Raw genomic sequence first — 25,311 nt, forward strand, 5'->3', positions numbered from 1 at the left:
AACTTAGTAATTATTTTAACTGGTTTATGTACTTAGTGTATTAAATTAAGATATTATAATTATTTTTTATATATTTATGTTAATGTGTTATCATTAAACTTTAGCCATAACAGTTACATTTTCTAATTTTAAACTAGTTTTTATCATTAATTTTTCCTTTTCAATTGCATCTACTATCTCCTCCCACATTTTTCCTGTTGCTTTGTAAAAAAAAGTCAGATCTACTTACATATATTTTTCATGTAACCGTTCACACCAGACAGTAAACAATTAACAAAATATACAATCGAATCGTTAGGTTATGGTTAAATGTATTGATTAAAAAAAGTAAGCCACCTACGACATGAGACACGGAACCCAGGGAGCGGACCGTTCGGGTCAGCCTCAATTTTTACTTGTTCGCATTTTGTCATTATCATGGTTATATTTCACCACCGATCCAGCTATAGATTCCACGGTTCAGCGGTTTTAAATGAACTTGCAACCATCCTTCAAGCAGCTGGAGTATTAGGCAATGTAAGAGAGGAATGCAAAAACCCGGAAGAAAAATCGATCGCAGCATTGTCTTTAAAATACATGTATGGACACTTTTTGACATTTCGTTTGGTAGATGGTAGATGGTAGATGGCGGGACGTGGTTTATAACGCCGATTATTAACTTCCCGAAAAATCACGTTTGCTGATGTTCATTTTGATTCTTTTGCAAGAATGTTTATTGTAGAAGTAAGAGCAGAGTGGGGCATCTGGAGCCGAGTCGAAGGACGAAGCGAAGATTGTGAGCATTTAAAGCGAGTAATTTCATTTGAAATGGTCAAGGATGCCAATAATTTTCTAACTAAATATTTCCCCTAAAGGCTTGATGAATTGGATATACATTTAATATCGAAACGACATCAGTAAACTATACTAATATTTTGTACTCATTTCTATTTTTGTTTTTGTTTTTGTTTTGATTTTTTTTTGTTTTTATTATTCGTTTATATTTTTAGTTTTGGCATCAGGGCAATGATTCAGTAGTAGTAATTGAGCTAATGAGCCCTAAGCTGCCCTTCCAAGAACTCTACTTGTGTGAGGATATCGCTAGTAATAATTTAATGTTAATGTAAGTCAAGCAGTGCATATGAAGGAAGGTCAAAAATCTGATCTTAGCCTAAGACTGAGGACTTGAAACATTTGCCGCGCAGACAAATTTTTACTGGAAGTAGTCAAAAGTGAACATCGGAAATACCTGCAACAGCACTCGTTAGTGCGCTGTGTGTATACAATTTTTTGGAGAGTGAATCTTTATACCGGCGAACATTGGTTTTTGGTTTTGTTTAGCAATGGAATTCTTCTTTTATCTGAGACTAGTTATAACCTATTGTATATTTATCTATGTAGGCGCCTATATGTTGCTTGAATGTCTGTTCGTCTGCATCCGTTATTAAGATAATTATAGAAGAATACGCTTGTCCTTTTTATACTCGAATTTTTGTCTGGCTTTTAGAAAATCGCCATAAAATTAAAATGGTTCTTAACGTAAGAAATGTTCGGAAAAGTTTTCCCTAAACTTAGAAATATTCTGCGTGAAAAAAATAATTGAAAAATGGTTTTCAAAATTACAAACATTTCTTTTTTTTAAGTGATTTGTTTTCTAAATTTGTTATCTATTTTAATAAATGAGAAATTTAACTTCACAATCAGTTTGTGCTGCCGGAAATTAGTTAATAAAATAAAAACATGTATTTACAAAAGTGTTCTTATTTTTACACCTTGAAAACTTGGAGCAAACCTCCTGTTTTTAGAAATGGGAGTCTTTTTAGTATTTTTTTTACCATAATTTACAACACCGGCAGAAATTTGTACACAACAAAAATGGCACCTACCTATGTACATGTTTTCGTACGCATTTAAACTAGAATACGTATAAAAAAAAAACAACAAAAAAAGTTCATTTCACTTTAAAATCTAACAAACAAAATTATTTAAAAAAAAAAGTTAATTTTTGTTTTAAGAAAACCTAATTGCGGTTTCATAGAAGGTCGCTCTGTATTTTAGAAACAAAATATAAAATATAACAAATTCTTTTATGAGTTCAGGAAAATCAGTTCTTATTTTCAACAAATATTTCATGAGCTTTCAAAAATACATATTTCTGGATTTACGGAAAATTTCTAAATTGTATGAGTGTTTATAGAAAGCCATTAATTTTATCGAAAAACTTTCGTATTTAAAGAAAAAATGTTCATAAAATTATGTTTTGTGCCATATATTTATTTTAATGGCGAATTTCTAAAACCGATGGCGATTTTGGCCTTTTTTTAAGTGTATATATTGGTTTATCGTTTCTAGGTAAGTCGTTTTCCCTATTCAGTATTGCTCAGTTAATATTTTTGTATCGTACATAGCTAAAGTCAGCTCAGTTATCTTAGTTTTGGTTTAGTGTCTCTAGTTTTTCTTCGCTTGCTTAATGGTTGTTACATCCGTATGCACTCTACGACTCTAGTCATTATAATAATCGTAATGGTAAGTTAATTTGCTGTGTAAATTCGCATTACTGCTCAGCTGCTATAATTATTTACTTAAGTTATGGATTCATTTCTTTAAATTACAATTATTGTGCGTTCTTCGATATCCCGTCGTCCAATATGTACGATTCGTTTATCTATACACATGATGTCTGCATTTTAGTGAGTTGGAGGGGTTGTGTGCCTGCGTTTATATTTAAATATATTATTTTTGAAGTGCCATGAACTCTGCATTTTTTTTACATTATACACATGAGGAGCCGGAGGTGTATGTATTATATCTACACATGTTTTTTTGTTGAAGATGCTCGGTTGTAAATCAATGCACTAGACTATATAGACATACATTTTTTTAACTGATCGAAAAAAGCTATTTCACCATACGAAACTCTTCCGGAAAATCATTAACAGAAGCATACACCTTTCTTTAATTACAGACTTACAAAACTGCAACAGGTCGTTCTTTAATGAGGAAATATGACAAAAAATCTATTAAAAATTCCTAAAATCTGTACACATACATGGCACTGGTTGATGCTAATTTTACAGATACATACTTTTGGTCATAATTGAGTTATTTGGTTGTAGTTGGGCTTTGTATTTGAATTAATCTGTTTGTTTTATTCTCTTGCTTGTGAAGCTTTTTGAGTCAAAACAAAAATATACGATTTAGGAAAAATAACTGAAGAAAAATCGTAGTCCCCCCTATTTGTTGCTATTATAGCTAATATTCGCTATCAAGTTCATTTTGTTGAAGGTATTCATATTAGTAGCCGTAGGTAAATATATTACATACAAAAATTTGATATCTACAATTATCTGGTATGTACAAAGAATAAATAAAGTGTCGCATTTAAATACACATAATTGAGTTACTAACTTTAATACAAACAAGACAAAAACGCTTGCAGATTACTGATTCCTCGAGCTATGTCCTAGATAACTTACAGTATATGCGAGTACCTACAATTGTATTTCCTATGTATTTAGACCTAGATCTAGATCTATGTGTGTTCTGTTTGAAAAAGTTCTGTGATTACTTGCATCTTCCTCTAGACTTGTCCTTACAGTAGAAAAAAAGTACAATACACTTGATCATATTCATATCCATATTCATATCCATATCCATATCCATATCCATCATTTAGTTTTCCACTTTGCCTCGAAGTGGCAAGTATTAGCTCGAATCTCTTGACTTTCGTTACGTCATATTTCTCACACTCCTTACACCTCGGTTCAGTTTTAATTAAAGTAGCACATCTAGTGGACTCTGGTTCTCGATCCCATCCTCCTCATAGCGTATGATACGAATACTGCGGATAGTGCTGGCTGTTGTGTTGCTGCAGTGGTGGCTCGTGTTGTAGGTCTGGTGTGCTGAGTTCTGGCTGGCGATAATGGTGGGCTGATTCCTCTACTCGGCCATTATCTCTGTCGGTGTTATAATTAATGTCGTTATCTGAGTATATCTTTTTAATAGCTAATGGCGATGTTATTGTAGTTGGTACGCTTAATATCATTGCTTCAGTTTTAGTTGTCCTTGGTGTTATTGCAGTGGTTCCGGTTTCTTTTCTCCTTACATTTGCGATGAACTCGATATCGGACTGGGGCGATGTTACTCTGGTAGCGGGCAGTGATGCCATCGTGGGGCGCTCATAAGGCTCCTGGCACCATCTGAGCCACCTAAACCGCCCATCTTGATGCTCCTGCTTCCGTTGCGATTGCGGTTGTCGATTTGGGTTTGTTTCCTGTAAGCTTTCTCCAGCCAATTTGATATCGGATATAGTGGTTCCCAGTTTCGGTGTCGATACATCCGTGTCGTACCTCCGATGTAGGAGTGGCTGGGGACAAAGGTGTGGGGGCTGATGTTCGTGTTGGTATCTGTGTCGTATCGTATCAAAATTGTGGTCTAAGTTCGGTGCCGACAAAGAGGAGCATATGGCCTGATGCTATACCCAGATCTGATCCTTTCGGTTACGCGATCGCAATCAAAGCCTTTGCTAGCACCAATCCTCCTCGTCCGAATCGGAGTGTCGAGGGTTCAGACTACTCTTTGGCTTAAAACCGTTTAGAACTGGAGATGGCAGTACTCGGCCTGTTCGGCCCATAGCCAGCGCCTGTTCGAATGACAGCGGTGCTATATATTCCAGTCTGTGTGGGATGCGACAACGGATTAGATCGATCTACATTATTGACAAACATTATTATTATTAAATACGCACCTTTCTCTTTCGACTTCCCGCTCGCGATCCCGTTCGCGCTCGTACAACTCCCGCTCCCGGTCCCGGTACTCGTAGCGCAGGTCGTACTCGTGCAGGCGGTCGCGATCCCGATCCCGATCCCTTTCCCTAAGGCGCTCGCGATCCCGGTCGCGTTCTCTACTACTGTAGTACATGTCCCTTGGATCTCGCAGCAGGTCACGGTGGTGTGGTAGCGAGTGAACACTGTGGGGCGTTGAGTGGTGTGTCTACCAGAGGAAATCGAAAGTCATTAATGGCAGTGACCGTAACCACATGCAAGGCTTTATTTTTAAAATCATAAAAGTAATGAATATATCTTAAACCAAAAAAATAATAAAACTCAAATATAATGCCTTTTGGTAATCTTTATTTATTTTGTTTCGCTCAAAATAAAACTTAATTTGAGTCTGCTGCTTCGCGTGCACAGTTTCAACGATATTGTATACCTTTAAAGTAATTACATAGGCCTATTAAAAAAACTGATCAATATTCTACACACTGAAGGCGCAATTTAAATGAGTTTTATTTTGAGTTATGTTATGTTTAACAAGAAGGAAAGCAAACTTCGGCAAGCCGAAGTTCATATACCCTTGCAGCTATTGCATTAATTAAATACTTTTGAAAACATTTAAATTATGATTTACTTGAGTATGTGCTAAAAAAAACATTGAAACTATGATGACTTGCAGCTCAATTATTAGATAGTTATTTTATATATTTTTATTATTTCTATGGGAGCATATGCTATAGACGTCCGATTTTGATAAAATTTATACCATAATTCTGAAATAATTAAACATTGCTATATGTCGAAGAACTAAACAAAAAATTAAAAAACAGAAAAGTTATAATTGTTTTTCATTTATTTTTCCGATTGTTCCTATGGGAGCTATATGCTATAGTCGTCCGATTTTGATGAAATTAAAACCGTAATTCTGAAATATTAAACCATTACTATATCTCGAAGAACTAAACAAAAAGTTAAAAAACAGCAAAGTTATAATTTTTTTCATTTATTTTTCCGATTGTTCCTATGGGAGCTATATGCTATAGTCGTTCGATTTTGATGAAATTTAAACCGTAAATCGGAAATATTTTACCATTACTATATGTTGAAGAACCAAACAAAAAATTAAAAAACAGCAAAGTTATAATTTTTTTTCATTTATTTTTCCGATTGTTCCTATGGGAGCTATATGCTATAGTCGTCCGATCCGGCTCGTTCCGACTTATATACTACCTGCAATAGAAAGACAACTTTTGGGAAAGTTTCATGCAGATAGCTTTAAAACTGAGAGACTAGTTTGCGTAGAAACGGACGGACAGACGGACAGACGGACATGGCCAGATCGACTCGCCTAGTGATGCTGATCAAGAATATATATACTTTATAGGGTCGGAAACGTCTCCTTCACTGCTTTGCAAACTTCTGACTGAAATTATAATACCCTCTGCAAGGGTATAAAAATAATCATTTTATTACTCAATAAATAATTTAAAATACGGATATGGCTAGATAGACTCCAGTTTGAAAGATATTATAATACCCTCTGCTAGCGTACAAAAATAAAAAACAAATTTTATATTAATAAACCTAGCAGGGTGTGAACAGATGGGGCAAAAAGAATCATTCGTAGTTTATCTTTGTTTTTAGTATGGCGATTTTAGTCATTGATTTCCTGGACTATTAGTTGCAGTTCCTGGGTAATGATTTTTTGACCTGTTTCCTTCGGTCTGGTATTACTTACATGTGTGGGACTTGCATTCAGCTTGGGGAAGTTTATGTTGGTTGGCTTGAGCTGCAGGGTTGACGGTTTGCTCGGAGTCGGAGGAAGGCGTCTTCCGATTCCAGCTCGACGGGAGGCCAACGTGGGGTAGCTGTGCTGCACGTGCGCTGCTCCTGTAGGAAGTCAAGGCATTACTACTCTGTGATTAAAGAAGATGCTATGAGGGCATAATCGTTCAAAAAAATACTCTGCTGATATGATACTAAACGAAGTGTACCTGAATTGTTCTTCATTGGCATTAACATCGACAATGCTAGGAACATACATACAAATAAATGAAACAATAGCAGAATGGGACATGTTCGGAAAGTTTGATTTTTAGAGTTCGACTTGGTCTGCATTTTTCGCTATCATTTTGTAACAATCGTTATAATCTCTGGCCCTATTTGAGCCATAAACGCAGAGACTATGGCGTATACTGATTCTATCTCATTCAAATGTAGCTAAGCAAAAAAGTTACTCAGCTAACAAATTTCAAACTTAATTTTCTCCCACAAAACAATCGGAGTTTAGATGCTACAAACAGTTCTTTCACTTTGTCCCTCTACATCAGCGATCACCACACCCCATGATGCAACTACATCAGGTGGTCTTATCAGTTCTGCCGAGGACGATATATTTTTCAGCTCTTAGGGAAAGACAAATCAAATCAGTCGATTTACTGTTGCAGGTTTGACAAAAGACTGGTAAAAATAAGGGCCTAGGAAGAGAGCAGCTCTCTAGTTTATATAGTTTTCGAGATCTCGACAATGGACCTTAGCTAGATCGACTCGACTATTGATCCTGATCATGAATACATACACGAATACAATATAATCGTCTACTCTACGAGTAACGGCTATAAATTGAAAGCACTATAGTCGGATTTCCCGATCATGATTAGTCCATAACGCGCTACCCGCAAATTAAAAAAATTATGAGTGCTAGTTCTGATTTGACTTTTTGCTGATCAAAAATATATATCGGAAACGCTTCCTTCTACCTGATTTTCTGAATTCAGTAATATTTAATAACATATTTAGGTGATTAAGGAATAAGACAAAAGAAAAGAGTGAACATGTCCCAGTCTGAACCTATTTTACTTAACTTTTATGATGTTTACAAAATTATTGATATGCATTCACTGTATCTACTTTCTTAAGCGTGTGCAATTTTTTTGATCACCGTGTAGAGTTATACAACTTAACAAAATATAGAACAGTAACATTAGTGCTTTATAATGTACCAAGATAAATATACACAAGTAGTGGATGATTTAGGGAGTGGCCGGTCGACAGCTAAATTGTTCATGGCAACATGCATGACTGATTTGATATAGATACCATAATGCAGAAATAAAAAGGGATGGAATACAAAATGGTGCAGAATGCTATTGACGCACATTCATAGATAGATAGGATAGATACATATGCACACACGTCTAGATACTGAAACACCCAAAAACTGCCTCTGGTAAATGCTAATAGCTTAGTCGATTTCACCGCCCAAATCGGAAAAAACAACACTTGAAAAAAGGGCACAAATGTAGGTATATAGCCTGTGCATCTTTAGTGGTGGCTGGACTTTAGGGGGGTTCTTGGAACACGAAGCAAGCTTAAAATAGAGATTCTTGGTCAGAGTCTTTTCCCGTGCTGGTTAGACTGACAGAGGTCGGATTTGAAAAACAAAAATTCTACGACTATGGCTTACGAACTTCACCTTCTTGGAGAATGTACTAGGAAATGATGTTCACTTATCTCACCCCCTCAATAGTACTCTACACATTATTCCGCTTAGTTGTGACCAGTACCAAAACACGAGTGTGTCCCTTTGTAAGATCGTGTCACTTAGAGTCCGTCAACATTTGCCCTGGCTCTTGAGAGATCTAACCTCCACTTAAATGCTTAAAGCAATGTAATGCTCAGAAACAGTGAATTTGCCAGAGATTCAGTGTGGTAGTTTAAGGATGAGGATGAATGACTGGACTGTACATGTCAGTACCATACATACGAGATGTGAATATATAAAAGGTGGATGGTACAAGAATGACATCTAGAGAAATGAAAACAATAAACGCTGCTATTGTAACAAGAGTACGAGTACAAGTACGAATAGTTGAGTTTAGGACATGTTAATGAATTCTTCGGTGTGGAAGCTCGGAGATCTGAATGACTTTAGAGCTGTGTGGGATGTATAAAATAAAACTATTGAAGCTCATGATTGACTGAATGTGTTCCGATTGAACGTCTTGGCATGACAATACATGTACATGTTAAGCATGGTTGGCAACTATGTTTGATGTTTGTAAAAGTTGAGATGGTTGAAGAAATTTGTGTAGAAGAAAATACTAGCATATATAGAAAACAAGTTGAGTAGTTTTTGTTTAATTGTTTTAAGTTTTAAGTTTTAAGTTGGTTTTGATTTTTGATTGATCTTGTTGGACTTTAGATAACAAGTGCTAGAGATGTACCCATATCAATCCCATAACCAAGTCTGTCTCGTTCACGCATCTCCTGAAGTCTAGCGGGACTCGGCGATCGTGATCTTTGACATAGACTGGTTGTCCCATATGTGGGATAAGGCAGTTGAGTGCGTTTACTGCGAGACAAATGACCACCATATCGAGAAGGCGAAGGCGAACGGGCCGGACTTGTCGATGCTGACCATGAACCTATATTGTACATATAACAACAATAATAAAAAGTAATAATTATGGATGTCGGGGCACAACATTTTACGTATTTGATTTAAGCAACATTTTTTTTTTTCTTTTTTTTTTCAGATTGCTTGTTTTTAAAGAGATAAACAAAGGAAGACCAACTTAATCGAAACGAAAATAACAGTATTGGAATATATACTTGTAGTAAAAGATTTTGTTAATAGCTATGGAATTGTAGACATATATATATATATGTATATTACTACGATTCTACAAAAGAGATAAAAAATCCTTGGCATTGCCAAGTTCCCCGTTACGTGTGCTTCTTGCAAGTCCGTCTAAACCAACACAAATGGAAGGGGCAACATCGGATACCGGATACAGACAAACCAATTTCAAACCAAGGTTAAGTATGCCCCCAAACGGACCACAGATCTTACGACAAGCACACATAAAGGACAGTTAATTGGTGTGTCGTGTGTTGAGCCAATCAATACCTCTTGGATACCGCGGGTGACTGTTGCCATGCCTAGGATGACGCGTCTCCTTGACCATCTCTACAACATTAGATACGGTATCGGAGAACCCGATATCATGATGTATGTATTGATGGCCACGCCGTCGAGGACTCGGAGATCTGGCCAGTGGAGAGCCGTTGTGCCTGAAGTGGGTAAAAAAAAAAGAAAGGTGAAAGGTAAGTGGCAGACCCATACGTTGATGGCACGACCCTACCTCAAGCTAGGCGAACGCCGATGACCATTCATGTACGAATGTCCAGGATGTAAATGGCCAGCATCGCCACCAGTAAGCGATTCCTGCGATGGATGTCTCGACGCGTCTTGCAGTTCCAGCATCTGATTGGAAGAGTTAATGAGACTTTTAGTGGGCTAATGAAATCACGATGAATGCCACCACTCGAAATCAGTCCAAACAGAGCGGGATTTGATGCTGGGTTCAGGGGAAGCAGGATGTTGGTTTCGGGGTAGTACATCCAGCTGAATCGATATATATAGTAATTTGGCGATTGTCTGTGTTTTGTCTGCATTTTAAAGTTTTGGGTTCCTCCAGACCGATTTCTTGTGGATTCATTCATTCATTGCATGGATTCGGATATTCAGGTTTAAATGTGTATTTATAAATTAAGAACTATAGTTGTCCAGTGCCCCGTAATGGAGCGCAGGAAAATTAATGTATATATGTTTGTACTGGTATAATGCTACAAAATAAATATACATTGAGACATGTATGCTTACTTTGAGGAATATAGTATTTAAGGGGTATACGTATACGGTATTTAAAAGTAAACAAAAGCAATCATTACTCCACTGCAACAAAATACATATTCAAATGCGTTTTAATTGTAAATCTAGTACAATAGAGGGTTATTTAATGCGGGATTATGTTGGTTTGTAGTTTTGGTTAACCTATTTGAGGGCATGTAACATTTAGGGAAATCCATACACTACTCAGGAGTATACGTATACGTATAATTTCTGCAATTAATTTGTTTCTGATACTATTACAATTAACTGGGTGTCTCTCTTACTCGAGGGCTTTTTGGAAATGATATGACTGCCATATTGCGTTTTTTTGTACGCCAATTGTTTGTTATTGAGTTTCATCAACGTTATTTATTTTTGTTTATTGTCCTATATTTATTGTGATAGATGTACTACAAACAAAGTTGAACGCAAAATACGAAGGAATAATATGTTTTAGTTGATCTTTGCATCTGGAGAGTGAAAATTTGGCAAGATATTTCACTACACGATATCTACAAGCTATAAACGATGTTTGCATGCATGTGATTGTAAAGCGTATATTTAACAAGGCAGTGCTTTATCCGCAGAATCATGTTTAGCAACAATAAAAGCTAAGCAAACCACATGACGTAATCATGTGTATTAGTTGGCATGCACTACTTTAGGAATCATATTGGATAAATGTGTGGTGTAATGGTGGGTAATGGATGGTGTCAGGTCCTGCGTCCATTTCCAATTTCTCCCGCTGGGCCAGGGGATGAGCAGCTTCATCGAGTGTCCATTTTTTATAATAGACATTGCCGACGAACTTACTTACCGTACACAAACCGTTTCGCATTCGTGATGGACTAACGCATAATATTTAAATACGAGAACTCTTTACTTATTACATTTAAATCGTGTTCGAGAACAATTACTACCTACACATAAAGCCGCCTTTATATGTGTAACTAGAGGGATAACTCGCTAGAAATCAAGAACCATACTGGTTTCGGCAAAGAATAGCTCTTTGCCTCACTTGAATTCGAAACCAATATAAAGTGAGTGATAAACAGTGGCGGGATTACATTAGGTGTCCAAATTACAAATCGTGTGCTTAGTTGGGGAGCTTTAACTCTAGGAGGGAAATGCTGTATCTAATTATGTAAAATTTTCCCTAAAAACAAGGAAATTAATTAAATTCCAGTTACGTATTACAACTCCTATTCAACTTGATACAAAATTGCTACGGGAAAAAATCAATATTTGGAGCGATAGGTACAAACGATTTGGTCCCTATAACGTCATACAAAATGTTCAAGACACCCTTAGAGGTTCTTTTCACTGTATCTTTTTTTAAATTTTATCGTGAACGTTACAGGTAATTGTACCTCTTTCATGAATTTATTTAGTACCTGATTAGGAACAAACGATTTGGAACCTATCACGTTAAACAAAAATTACAAATAACTTAGAGGATAATTCATTGCATCCTATTATTAATTTTAACAAATTGAAATTTGTCACCTATCATGAATTACTTCAGTTGCTTGTTTTACTACCTGATTATTTCTGCGAATGGCTTTATGTGTACGTAGAAAAGTGTGTCTTTTCTTTTTCGACTTTTACTTTCCAACGCTTTACTTGAACTTGACAGCCTTGCAAGTGCAAATCGAATTTAAAAATTGGTCTCAAAAGTGGAAATCAGAACAGGCATGATTGTTCGGTCTCATTCAAATGTGGGTATTCGGACGATGCCAAAAGAGGCTGGGAGTAGGAGCAGAGTTAGAACCGCCAACTTGTTTCACATGGCTGGCATGTCCGGTGCGAGTTCGAGTTAACGATTAATGTGGCAGAGGCATCGTTGAAGACGAGCTGATCTGTGAGCGGGATATTCTTATTTTCTTGTGTAATATGAATGTGTCTGGATATGTCTAGGTCGCAACTGTACTGGGTTTGGTGAGTTAATCTTACACTACTGGCGTTATTGCCAGTTGCCTTGCTTACACTACTTTATTTTAGAGCCTAGCAAACTGTTTGGTTAAGGGAATGTAATTGAGGAAAAAAATACACGTCCGCTTTTGGAAACTACAAGTCAACTAAGCCTGTTCAAATCGTTGTCCACTGAACAACTTTAAAGGAATAGATTTCTAATGTTCAGCTGTCCAAAACAACCACCATTGCACACAGTACCAGCAGATTTCTCTTTTGACTAAAAATACTTTTTTTGTTGAAAAAAAAATAAATCTTAAAATATACTTAAGCTAAATTTTTTCAAATTTTAAAAAATACTTGAAAATGAAAGTTTTTTACTCTTGCAGATATATATAAAATGTAAATAAAATATACTCAAAATCCGTCTCGTTTTTACGCAGCTTTGGGATATAGTCGTTCAATTGACTACTTTTATCTCGATATTGTAATCCTAATTGTTTAAAAACAACGAAGCAATATCAAAATTCCTTTATTTTCCAATGGCAGCTGTATGATATGGATGTCCGATCAGAGGCGTTTTCAAATTGTACTTGTCAGCTCATAAAAGAAGTTTTAAATGCTGATCATAACTGCGTTCCAAACATCTGAATAGATTATAGCACAAAAAAATGAAGCATGTACAAAATTAGGTACTTTTTGCAAATAAAAAATTTTTTAAAATGATTGTTTAAAGTTAATATTTTTTTCTCATCGAATACTATAAAGTGTTATATTAGTTCGGTAAGCGAAGGAAACAATTTTTTTCTCGTAATTATTGCTTAAATGATCTTTTAATTTTAACACATTAATCAAAACAATTAAGAATTACAAAAAATATCACCATGTAATATAAATAGCAGTAGTTGTAGTTATCATATAGTTTAAAGTTCAAAGAGTTAATTTCTTAAGTTCAGCATTTCTGGCCAAAATTGAACCTTCTGGCCCACTGTGCACTGGCAGGATTAGAAAACGGGATCGTGTGGGAGGACTGGATAGGTTGAATGGACCTTTGCCAAAGCCTTTCCACCCACTGTTCGCTGTCACTCATAACACTTGTCCAGGGAACGAACGCCTACGTACGTAGGAGTACATGTAGTGGTTATAGAAACGATCAAATTACAACATTGAGTACGAGTACTAAGCCAAGTTTTGCGTTTCTAATGTTTTTAAAATTGCTATGCAACATTTAGGTACGAGTATGTATTGCACTATTGAGTAAACGCAAATTAAACATTTAAAGTAGGTCGAACACGCAGTACACACATGTGCGCATGTATATATGAGATATGTATTATGTATTATGCAACCTGGCATTTTCATAGTTTGCATAGTCATAGAGTCATAGATACTTGGTACATTGGCGCGTACAGCTATACATATACTTATGAGTGAGTATGTTGTTAAGGTACTAGTAGATTACTTGACTTAATCGGTTGTGAACAACATTTATATCGGAAACTGAGTATGGACACAAAGAGTATTCACATATATTTATATAATACACAATTAATTATTATTTTTGATTAGTAAATTTTTGATAATTTCGTTTTGGTTTACCGCTTGGAGTTTATCAAACTTATTCACCTTTTTGTTTCTGAAATATTTAAAAATTAGAAGAAAAACAATTTACTTATGTCAATGTTGAAATGCACAAAGGCACAAAGATCTTGTAGTTAGTAACTAATTGTGTTGGTAGGTGTTATTAGTAGAAATTGTATTTTGATAGTGTGTGAAACGAACGTTTTTTATGCATGTATGTAAATGTATGCTGTGGATCTCACGATCAGAGAAAATACCGACTAAATTCCATTGCATCCCGTCAGTTTGGAAAACTCTAAAGGTTGGATTTGGTTTGCAAATTGATACAAAAATCAGGTCTTACATACTTGAATCATTATTCTAGAGTACTTACTTCAAGTTCATATTTTTGGAAATGACTGCAGTACGAACTGCAGCTGAACGGATAGCTATTATGAACATACTCATTCAAAAAAACTTGTATTTTTATGAACCTAGTTGAGAAGTTCTAGGCTTAAGACAGAACCAAACCTTTGATTGGGGCAATATCTTAATCACTCGTTGACTCTGACTGCGAAGCGAGCTACTCATATGTAAATTGTTTATTATTGGGAAAAGGAAGTTTGAGCTGAAGATATATGTTGTAGCCTACTTTTTTGTGCAAAGCGGAATAAATATTCCGTGGAACGGGTCGCAAGGCTTCACTTGTTATTTCAACAGTACAGGTTTGAGTTTCTAAAGTACAATCAGAAAGGAGCCCGCTCTTGGGATGGGTACCTGCTCATCTTGGTTGGTGATGAAAGGAATGGAGTGATGATCGAATGCGTTTAGATGGCCGTGATGCTGATGGCGTTTTAATGGTAATGACGTTGACAATGATACTTTGCACTTAACGGACTATAGTTAAGATTGAAGCTGTTTAAATTACCTAACTGATCGTTTTCTGATCGTACTCCGCCGTGCTAGTGTTGCCAAACTGTTGTGTTCGGCATCACCGTTTGCGTGGTGGTGGTGCGTGCTGGCTAACAAATGTGTTTGTGAGTTGGCGGCTCCTTCCCCATTTGGCTCGAAACTTATGGAGCCTTGACGCGATCCTCCTTTGTCAAGGGCGGCCATATCGAGGAGGCAGTTAAAAAATGATTGTTTCTACGGTTTTTTGGTTGCCGTTGGCAATTGGTAGTTGGTAGTTGGTAGTTGATAGTAGACAGGAATGTGCAGTGGTTTTGATTTATTTTGAGTTGCCATTCCGTTCCGTTGCGTTTTGGTTTCGTTTTGGTTTCGTTTGGTTTCGTTTTGTTCGTTGTAGTTCGGTTGCATGAATATTTTTCGTGTTTGGTTTTTAATTATTTGGTTTTAGAGTTGTAGAGATACAGATTTCAGATAGTGTTGCATTTCAATTAAATTGTTGTTTATTGTAGACACAGTTGTGGTTAAAGTTGGGTGAGTGGTGAGTATTAATGTAGTAACATTGCAACGCATTGGGATTGGTTTTGTTTTTGATATTTTTTGTATAAGCATTGAAAATGGAATGTAAGAATTATTATAGAATAATTAAAAAGTTTGAGTAGATTACAGAACAAAAATGATAATCAAAATATTGTTATTTTCGCATAAATGTACATATGCGTAGCATATATTGGTGTATACATATGTAATAATGGGGCAATAGCCCCTGCTTAATTTCTTTACATTGAGGTATGGTAGTATATAGCATTTCGAGATGTGTCAAGCTCTATTCGGATTGTGTCGGTAATATGTAGGTTAAAAGGAGGCAATGTATAAGAGATGCTTTCGCTTAAGATTTGATAATTAGCTTAAAAGAGAGGCTTGCTTAATACGGTAAAAGCATGCGCAAACATTTTTACAACTCACTATGATTTAAAGAAAATCTAAGAGGTACCGCTATAAGACAAAATTATTACAATTGTTTTTAATATTATTTGTTTACTATTATGTGCCAGTTCATCAAAACGGTCAAAGAAACAAGTGAATATCAGATGTATAAACATTTTTACTAATGACAAAAGAAATAAAACTAAAAAACGATCTATATATGTGGCATTAAAATTAGTTATAATCTTAAATAGCCCATATGACATTGACCTTAAAAGTCCCTAGATACTGTAAAAGGCATATAAAACGGAGTTGAGTTACAAAATTTTGAACGTCTACGTTTGCTTCGAAACATTTAAATGCAGTTGCATTCCCTTTGCATCACGATAATCGTACCGAAATATGTTATTTTCATAAAAGTGGCGATTGATTTTTATAGTAATACCTTCCAGTTAATGTTTTCCCTGTACCCAGAAAGTCCATGTAGATGTATCCTTTTGTATTCAATTACAAATTACAAATAACTATTTTCACAAAGAATAACATCATTTTATTTTAAAAGAAAAATTGGTTTTTCACCTCTTTATGTATTTTACCAATTTAATTTTGATTAGTTTTGGTCTTAAATAATGATATGGTCCTTTGGAAGGCAGCCTTACAAATAATAAAGTTTTCCGACGACGGAATCTATTTGAGTCCTCGTTTCTTAAAACATTGTTACCTTTACAAGAATTTTTGTATCTCTTCGCATATATCTTTAGTTTCATTTTAAGGCTAATGTCATATAGGCAATTTAGCATAACAAAGTTTATCAGATTTTTTTAATATCTTCCATGCTTGCTTTTTGAATTAGTTTAGTTCGTGTCTTTAGGTTGATTACCTTGGTTACCTAAAGCATGCCTATTTAGCAGTAAAGATTACATAAAATTCAACAGCGATTCGACGAGTAGACTAAAATGTTAAATATAGGACATTTGCCTGATATCTCATAAAAATAATGAATTAATTACATACACTGTCACTTGTATGTACTTAATTTGAATGATATATTCACGCGATTAGATCATTCTAGGGTATTTGTACAAAAGGTTCATTATATATATATTTAACTCGGGACTATAGCTTTGTCATTTTGTGGTTAAGTGCAAAAGTCCAATCTATTAATAAGAAACAGTGCGCTATTCAAAAAAGGATTCAGGATAGAGTGTAGTAAACTAAACTAAAGGGCGAAGTCATTCCGTACTTTAAAAATTTGTTTTGTCGGGCCCTTTAAAGGGGGGTGTAGGGTTTTAAAGGCGAAAAAAATGTATATTGTTATGATTCTTTGGCGGCGAAACCTTTAATATAATTTTTTTAATTTAATTATATATATATTATAGAACTTTTAAAAAATGTAAGAAAAATTTTTCAAAAAACAATAATGAAAATTAAGCCGGTGGGCGTGAATCTTCGGAGACGCCTTGAAAAAAGTTGCTTTGGGGTGAACATTATAACTCGTGACCGGATTATCAGAAAAAAAAACATTAATATGCATTTTAAAGCTGTTGAATTTTTCGACATTTTCGGTAAAATCGATTTAAAGTTTTTCATACGTGAACAATCTGGTACCACGGCCGGTCGTTTGAAACGCTGTAACTCCTATAATTTTACACGAATTGACTTGAAATTTGTACAGAATGTTTAAAACCCTACCCCACTCCTTAAAAGCAATAGGTCTGTTTGAAATTTGTTCGTAACCGAAAATGTTTAGTTTGAGTGGTAACGATAATTTCAAAGCGAACCAAAAATAAAGGTTTTTTTAAAGATTTTTTAATGATGATTTATTATCCTCGACGGCAAAAGTTTTCTATTTATACGTAGTTACAAATTGTGATAGTGACGTCACATTAAAAAATACTTTAAGCAAGAAAAAAAGCTAACTTTGGCAAGCCGAAGTTTATATACCCTTGCAGATATTGCAACTACTGCCATGTAGTTTTATATCGTTGTCCGATATTAAACGAATTGAAACCTTTTCTGAAATGATAAACAATTATTTTGTGAAAAACAGTGAAGCTTTTAATTTTGTTCATATATTTTTCCGACTGTAAAAAAATTAAAACCAACGAAGGTAACATTTTTTAAATTTATGTTTCCGAGTGTTCCTATAGAAGCTATATGATAAAGTCGTCCGATCTGAATTGTTCCGTCTTGCACACTACCTGCAATATCAATAAAAGATTTCATGCATATAGCTTTAAAAGTGAGAGACTAGTTTGCGAAGTAACAGGCGGAACAGACGGACGGACAGACGGACAGACAGACATGGATACATCGACTCTGCTAGTGAAGATGATTAAGAATATTCCTATATACTTTTTACGGTCAAAAATGTTTCTTTTACTGCGTTGAAAACTACTGACTGAAATTATAATACCCTCTGCAAGGGTATTAAAAACACTACAAAAATAGTGTGCAGTTTTTATAAAAAAAAATATACGAATTTAACAAATCTGTTTCCAATTGGGTGTATTGAAAATCTCTATCCAGGGCTCGTTAAATATCTTTCAAAAAGTGGAATTTGGTTTTATACTTTAAAAATTATAAAGGTTTAATTAATTTTTTATTTTCTTATGTTTTTATATATATATTTATCTTGGAAATCAAAACTCTTCTCATTGTTATACAATATATTGAGGAAGAACAATCATAGCAGACAAAATTGATCATTTCATAACCTTTGATGTATATTTATTTTTTTAATTTTTTCCACTTATAATACTTTTTTTCACTAATGATGAATATATTTCACAATAATTTAATAACAGTGAGCGATATTTTTCCGACTGATTCTATTCATTGTAAGGGATATTTATTTATTATTATTGATATTTACGAACCCTGCTTATACGAAAAGTTTTTCGTATTAATGTGAATTTTAATTTTACAAGCTATCACAGATTTGTGTCAAGTTCGATTAAAAAAAAACTGTATTAAAAGGTACATAGTCTATCTCCCGTCAAATACGTATTTTACTGTTTGGAGGGTTTACTTATCCTGGTACATAATATTTATTATTGGTATTCCCATTATTATGATATTTTTTGATTTGTTACTAAACTAACAATTTCAATCATTGCACTACAACCAAGTAGTTGTTATATTAGATAACCAAAATGATGTTATCATTAATATTGTTTTTAAAAGCTTCAAAAATGATACGAAAAATCATCGAAATGATTATCAAATTTCAATAGTTTTAAATATAATTTAGTTAGCCATGAGTTTTCGGTTTGGATCAAACAAGGTTTGATGCTTTGGGTGAGGTTCAAGCAAGTTTCAACTAGAGAAAACTAGAAGTATAGCCACAGTATTATATTATACCTATAAAAATAGTAGCCGTTTAAGCTGTACTATTTCCTAAAGACTAAATAATTTTCGCATTGGATTTTATGGGGTTCAAAAGGTTTTCCAGACGTTTCTGGATAAATCTAAGTATTGGCTTATCCTAAAGAATTCGCTGTTGGACTTTACTCAACAAATTTTGAATATCAGCAAGGCACTGCTACAGCCATGGTCAGATACACTAGTTTACACCCAGAATGCTCCCAAGCCTATAATTCTATAAAGCATTTTTTAACGGATGCCACTTAGGAAGTGCATTTTTTATTATAGCAAACATGTTTGTGTTTTAAATCCGGAATCCGGTTGAAAAATGATAACTGAAAACTGAAAATGGATACAATTCTTGTTGGGAACTATGGCGTGTGAAATTCGATAGCTGTATTGTATTTATACTGTTGATATTATGTTTCTCTGCTGGATGGTATGTTTGGCTTTCTCGAAACTATACAACATTTTGGCTCTCGATGCAGCGAAAATTCGTGACTTCAGCACATTAATGGATGTATATACACATAAATCATTAAAAATTTTATCAAAAAAAAAAATTATCTCGGTCGAAGCCCTTTACCATAGAGTTTTAAAATTTAAATATTTAAAAATAAAGCTTACACATTGGACACGTCTTACAGACCACAGAGAATCCTTAGTTTGTGGAAAGTGCACAGTCATTTATCAAATATAAAGATTGGTTGACACTAGCCTAGTGAAGCGAAACATGACCATGGCATTGCAGTTGGGTGTTCATCTACAAATGGATAAATATAGGATTGGGTGTGTTTGCGCTGGATTTTGGTTGCGGTTTGTTATATGGATTGGCAGGCTTATGCTGGTTTCCTAGTTATTAGTACTCTTAGGCGAGTATGTAAACATGCCTCTAGCCGAGAATGGTGAAAAGTTGTACAAAAGTAGAAGACGCAAAACAGGTGGAAGAGGAGGAGCTTTAATAGGCGAAAGAAAAACCAAGCGAAGTATGGATAGGTATATATATGTAAATATATTATATACCGGCTCTTGGACTGCCGTTGGGCTATATTTATGCTCATCATCGTCTTCCGGCTTCTTCCGCTATTATTGATGTAATTATTATCACATCGTCCAAATATTATTAACGTTTATTAAAAATTAATCAATTTTAATTATAGGTTTTTAGTTTTCAATTTTGAGTTGGTCATTGATTGTTTGTGTGTAGTGCACAAAAGGATAACAGATAAAACATTAAATTAATACTTTCAATACATGTGTATTTATTCACATAGGCACACTTTTTTTATGTCCAGTTAAAGCTTAAGTTAAGCTTGAATGTAACCACAGTATCTTTCTTGGTAAGTTTAACGTTTAGAAAAATTTAACTGCACATCAAGAAACCGGCCCTAAGTGTAGGGAGATTGGGGGATTGTGTGAGTGCGTGAGGATGTCCCTTGGCTTTTTGTAAATCCTTTTAGAAATTATTTTGGCTCTCAAGTTGTTGCAAACATAAGTTGATGTTCGAATTATTCCGGATTTCAGTGTTAAAACAAACGACAAACCTCTAGAAATATCTAAGAATCAATACATACAGTTTGTATAATGTGTAAACTCTGGTTTGATCGTGTCTACTTATAACGAACATACAATCGCAACTCGAGATTTAAAATACGAACTGGTCAACTCTACCGATATATGGGAATATAGAAGTAATTACTTAAAAATTCGACTTCTACTGAACGGAATTTTTTTGCTCATTACACGAGTTAACGATAACCGCAATCCCTATTGAATTGCAACATTTTCTGTTCCCGATTAGGATACGTTTAACTTAGTTTAATTCGAGAAAATTATGCATTCCACACAGTGGCAGATCCAAGGCATGTTAATTCTCCAAAAAAAGTCTTCAATGTTGACTTTGTTAACACAAAATTATCAATTAATTTTAATTCGCCTCTGGATTCGCCCCTGATCCCACCTGACTGCCCATAACAATTTCAAATTTGGAGTACAAGAGTTTTCGCAAGGATCAGATTTAATAGGGGCCTTGGGCCAATTATGGGCAGCTGCTTGTACACGTGTGTACGTTAAATTACATATTTGCACCCAACTATGTAGATATATAAATGCGAGTGTGTACTGCTAAGGTTTGGTTAATTGTAGCACATACAAACGGGCATGTATGTGTGCAATATATAGGGTATTGTATGTACAAATGTAAGTAACATGAGGTTGCATATAAAATTAATTATATACCTCCTTCCAGTTCTGCATATTTTTCATTTTCTCGATTAAATTGATTACGGTTTTTTATTTTATTTGTTGTTATTCAATGAGAGAGTTCATATTCAATCGTATAAGAAGAAAAATCATAATATCACATGTTATATAGATGGTATAGAATATTCGTAGTTGGTGTTGTTTATTTTTAAGCAATTGTTTATGGTAGAATGGAATAAATCTGCGGGCCTTCTTCTTCCTAACCGAATATAAAAATCACCCTAAAAATTTTAAATCTTTCTAAGGACTGCTTTTTCTTTTAGGGAGTTCCTTTTGTTTACCATGAAGTCTTGAAAATAGACCTAAGTTGGAATTAATACCCCAATCTTACTTATGTTAATTTATATTCATTTTTTTAAAGCGCATTTGTAGCAATTAGTTTATAACACTGCGATAAATTCGCGAAACCTTTGAAGCCGCTATACACTAACAATTTTCGTTACATGTGTGCCTGTTTTAAATTGTATTGGTTAAACCATATTGTAAGGCAGTTTTGAGTTTAAAAAAATAAATTCTAAAATTGATTGGGACCAGAAGGTAAAGTGCTTTCTTAAATTCAGGGTTTATAGTTTATAGGGTTTTTTATAGATAACTTAGTACTGTAATAAAGAAGGCGAATTGAGGTAAGAAACATCTGCCTAAGTCTGTTTATTCGTTATGCCTCAATGTTCCTATCGGGTCAACCGTGGATGGGTATCATAAAAACTAGCCGGCACTGTACTGTGCGGCCAGTCCAAGTGAATTGGCCGCGGTTCATCGACTCATCTTCGACTCAACGCAACTGAGGTGGTGCGGTTGTTTGTGTTAGGGGCTGGATGGGGATCTTGTGTGGCTTACCGGCATTCCCGAATCAAGCTGGCCGAACCGCGTGCTGCGCCAGGACTCCAGGATGAGGAAACCTGCATAGATTTTACCGACTGAGAGCTTGCCCTTGTTGAGCTGATCGCTAGGTGGCACCAGCAGGTTCAGCATCTTCTTCGCCTGCAGGGGCCAGATGTTCGTGATGGTTTCCCTTAGCTCCATGTCCGCCTGGTCCATCTCCTCAGCTGAGCACGGGAGGTGAGAAATTGGATTAGAATATGTCCATCAGACCGTTACCACTACAACAACGGCTCCTCATCATTTTTAACAAAAGTAAGCCAAAATCTTCAATTTCGTTCTATCAAGCTTCATTTTCTTCAGCTATTAAGAATTATAATCGTTCTCCAGCAAGAAATTTAAAAAGATCGATACTATGGGAACGGGAATAAATGTCTTTAGTTTCGGTCCAACAAATAAAACAGTTGTTACCGTCATCATTAAATATAAAAACATTTGGAGCAAATAGGATAGGACTAACTACAACTTTTTATTAAAAACAATGTGAATGTGGTACGTACGCGCTCGCATTTTGATGCTGAGATTCTCCCGAATCAAAGCAAACAACGTTGTGGTGAACTGCACTCTCAACTCATCGTCTAAGGGCATGTTCATTCGTATTAGTTTTTTGTAGGCCAATCGGTTAGGACATTTGTTTCCAAATCCCAACGGTGGGTCCATATTCTTCAGCATGTCGTACATTTCCGTGTAGTGAATTTTTCCACTAGTTATCCGGGAACACAGCAAAAGTTAGTGGAGTGTTGAGTGCTTTAGCTCTCGGAACTTGGTCCTCGGCTAGTAAAAAAGCTATAGTCGAATGACCCGACAATGAGATACCCAGCATTCAGAAATAGCACCATTCGCTCTACGAATACCGGGTTTGTTTTATTTGGTTTATATTTGTTTGTTTTTTGTATGTTTTTTTTTGTTTGTTTTTTGTTTATAAGTTTTCCTTGTAGCATAAAAAATTCACAGTGGAAATAATCAGCCCAGAGAAAGACAAGCAAGACTCGAAATCCTTCGCCAGATTGGGTTGCTCTCGGACAATCCTTGGGACGTTGGACCACTGGCTGGGTGTCTTATGCATGGGAAAGCATGCGAAAATAATTGCATTTTTCCTATCCATTTTAATTAAAAGAACTTAAGCTAAACTTGTGCACAAAGCCGCTCGGGACCGTTGTCAACCATCGAGTATGAATCAAATACGACCAAATAATAATCGTTTAATATAATAGAAGAGCCGCCCGCGCGGCTCATTTCTTATTTCTCGAATGACCGAAAGGAAGAAACTGAAACTGAAATTATAAACAGAACTAAAAAAGATTTTGAAGGGATATGTGTTATGTGGTGTATATTAAACAGATAATTACGTCGCATTTGGATCATATTCCGCCCATATGCGCACAAATTCGTCTAAGTGATGGGCACCCAATATGCTGGAGTCCCTTGTGAGATAATCGAAATTATCCATGATGACAGCGACGAACAGATTCAACATCAGGAAGGAGCAGAAGAAAATAAATGATACGAAGTAGGCGTAGGCCAGTGTGGATCCGCAGTACTCTCCAGGGGCCTTTTCGGCGTCCTCGTCGCAGGCTTTGCCCTTCAAGCAGGCCAACATTATGTTTGGCCAGGCCTCGCCCGTCGCACACCTGCATTTGCATTTTCACGAGTGGTTGGACAAAATGACACAAATAATTAATACGTAAATTGAGCTTAGTTCTATCTAGATAGGGTACATTTGAGGTACAGGTAGGTCTAAGTATGATTATTTTAGTATGAAAAGGCACTTTTTGAATATGTCGGTTCGTTACTACTGACCAAGTTCTATGTATTTACAGATAAGTAGATGAGTGTATATACATACAGGGAACTCTGGGGTAGTCAGGGCTGAGTGATGTTAAGGGTATTTGTACAGCTTACTCTATATATGATTATATAATAACAAAAGATATGCTCTTTGTTAAATTAAAGAATACTCTTCAGTTTAAAAAAAAATCAAATTTATGTCTCTGAAATCTACTTCACACTTTCAAATAATAAAATCGACAAGAGAATTTAAAATCCGTGAGAAAGGATTTAAGTTATATTATTAAGTTATATGGGGCCTTAATGATTTTAATTTTTTTTTTCAGATTGCAGCATACTTTAACCTAAAAGCTCAAATAACTCACACACACTATTTTTTATAATATCTGTATGAAACTTTTACAATAGCCTTATTTCCATTAGATGTAGTATATAAGAAGGAAAGAAATACGGGATCGGACGACTTAGATTATTTTATAGTTGCTATAAGAACTATGTTAACAATTATTATATCATTTTTTTTTTTTTATATAACAGGAAGGAAGTCAAAACAAGATTGCTTTCAACGATTTTGGGTGGGGCTTTAGAATTTTTTTGAAGTTTAAAGTGGCTAATTTTATTGCTTATTCTCGTACAAAAATGCACCAGTATAAATCACTTTGGATTGTTGATAAGACCATTTATTTAATATTTGAAGCTGCAACCTGTTTACTATTTATTGTCCTTGAAATTATTGACTACACAATTAATTTGTTTAATTAATATTATTACCATTAAACTATTGTTTTCATACTAATAATACTTTATTTATAAGCTATAAAATATTATTTATATAAGCAATTGAATTTTTACAAACAAAGACAAGTTAAAAATAAAATAAATTCTGAGTCTACCCGCTATTTTATATTTTCTCTCAAAACACTATGTAGTTACATACAGACTAAGTTACGGTTTAAAAATACCTAAGGTTGGTAACTAGCGGAAGTTCCTGATAAACGAAAATATTCATCAATTCAGAGAACATTTTTTTAAAGACTTGTCATACCTAATTTCATAAAAATAAATGTGTACTATATTCATAAGGGCGAGTTGCTAGTAAACGAAATATAATAATATGACATTTATACAGACATATGTCAACCGAGAGTTCTATTAACTTTACTATCATTATATATATGTAGCTATAAATAAATATAAATAGGGACGGGTAAACCCTTGCGTCGTTCAAGTATATGAGAATTATATATATATTATAAATGTTTGTATGTATACAGCTATAAC

General features: G+C 34.9%; 1 protein-coding gene across 24 annotated transcripts in view; it reads right to left on the reverse strand.

Annotated features, from left to right (window-relative positions):
- Positions 1-1,968: 1,968 nt before the first annotated feature.
- Positions 1,969-25,311, reverse strand: part of LOC128265595 (voltage-dependent calcium channel type A subunit alpha-1) — an 80,859-nt gene continuing 57,516 nt past the window's right edge. For 12 of the 24 annotated variants that reach the window (XM_053001711.1, XM_053001712.1, XM_053001717.1 and 9 more), the window contains 12 exons: positions 23,592-23,873; positions 22,743-22,945; positions 22,201-22,409; positions 20,125-20,184; positions 14,831-15,048; positions 13,942-13,978; positions 9,902-10,023; positions 9,667-9,830; positions 8,981-9,181; positions 6,493-6,644; positions 4,727-4,971; positions 1,969-4,655 (listed from right to left, as the gene is read on the reverse strand). In XM_053001711.1, coding sequence (XP_052857671.1) covers positions 4,505-4,655; positions 4,727-4,971; positions 6,493-6,644; positions 8,981-9,181; positions 9,667-9,830; positions 9,902-10,023; positions 13,942-13,978; positions 14,831-15,048; positions 20,125-20,184; positions 22,201-22,409; positions 22,743-22,945; positions 23,592-23,873 — 2,044 coding nt within the window. In that variant the 3' untranslated portion in view covers positions 1,969-4,504. Of the gene's footprint in view, positions 4,656-4,726; positions 4,972-6,492; positions 6,645-8,980; positions 9,182-9,666; positions 9,831-9,901; positions 10,024-13,941; positions 13,979-14,830; positions 15,049-20,124; positions 20,185-22,200; positions 22,410-22,742; positions 22,946-23,591; positions 23,874-25,311 lie in introns of those variants that run through there. The other 12 variants (XM_053001727.1, XM_053001726.1, XM_053001723.1 and 9 more) reach the window with 7 other exon arrangements.

The sequence above is a fragment of the Drosophila gunungcola genome, unplaced genomic scaffold, assembly GCF_025200985.1.
Source record: "Drosophila gunungcola strain Sukarami unplaced genomic scaffold, Dgunungcola_SK_2 000137F, whole genome shotgun sequence".
Taxonomy (NCBI): Eukaryota; Metazoa; Arthropoda; class Insecta; order Diptera; family Drosophilidae; genus Drosophila; species Drosophila gunungcola.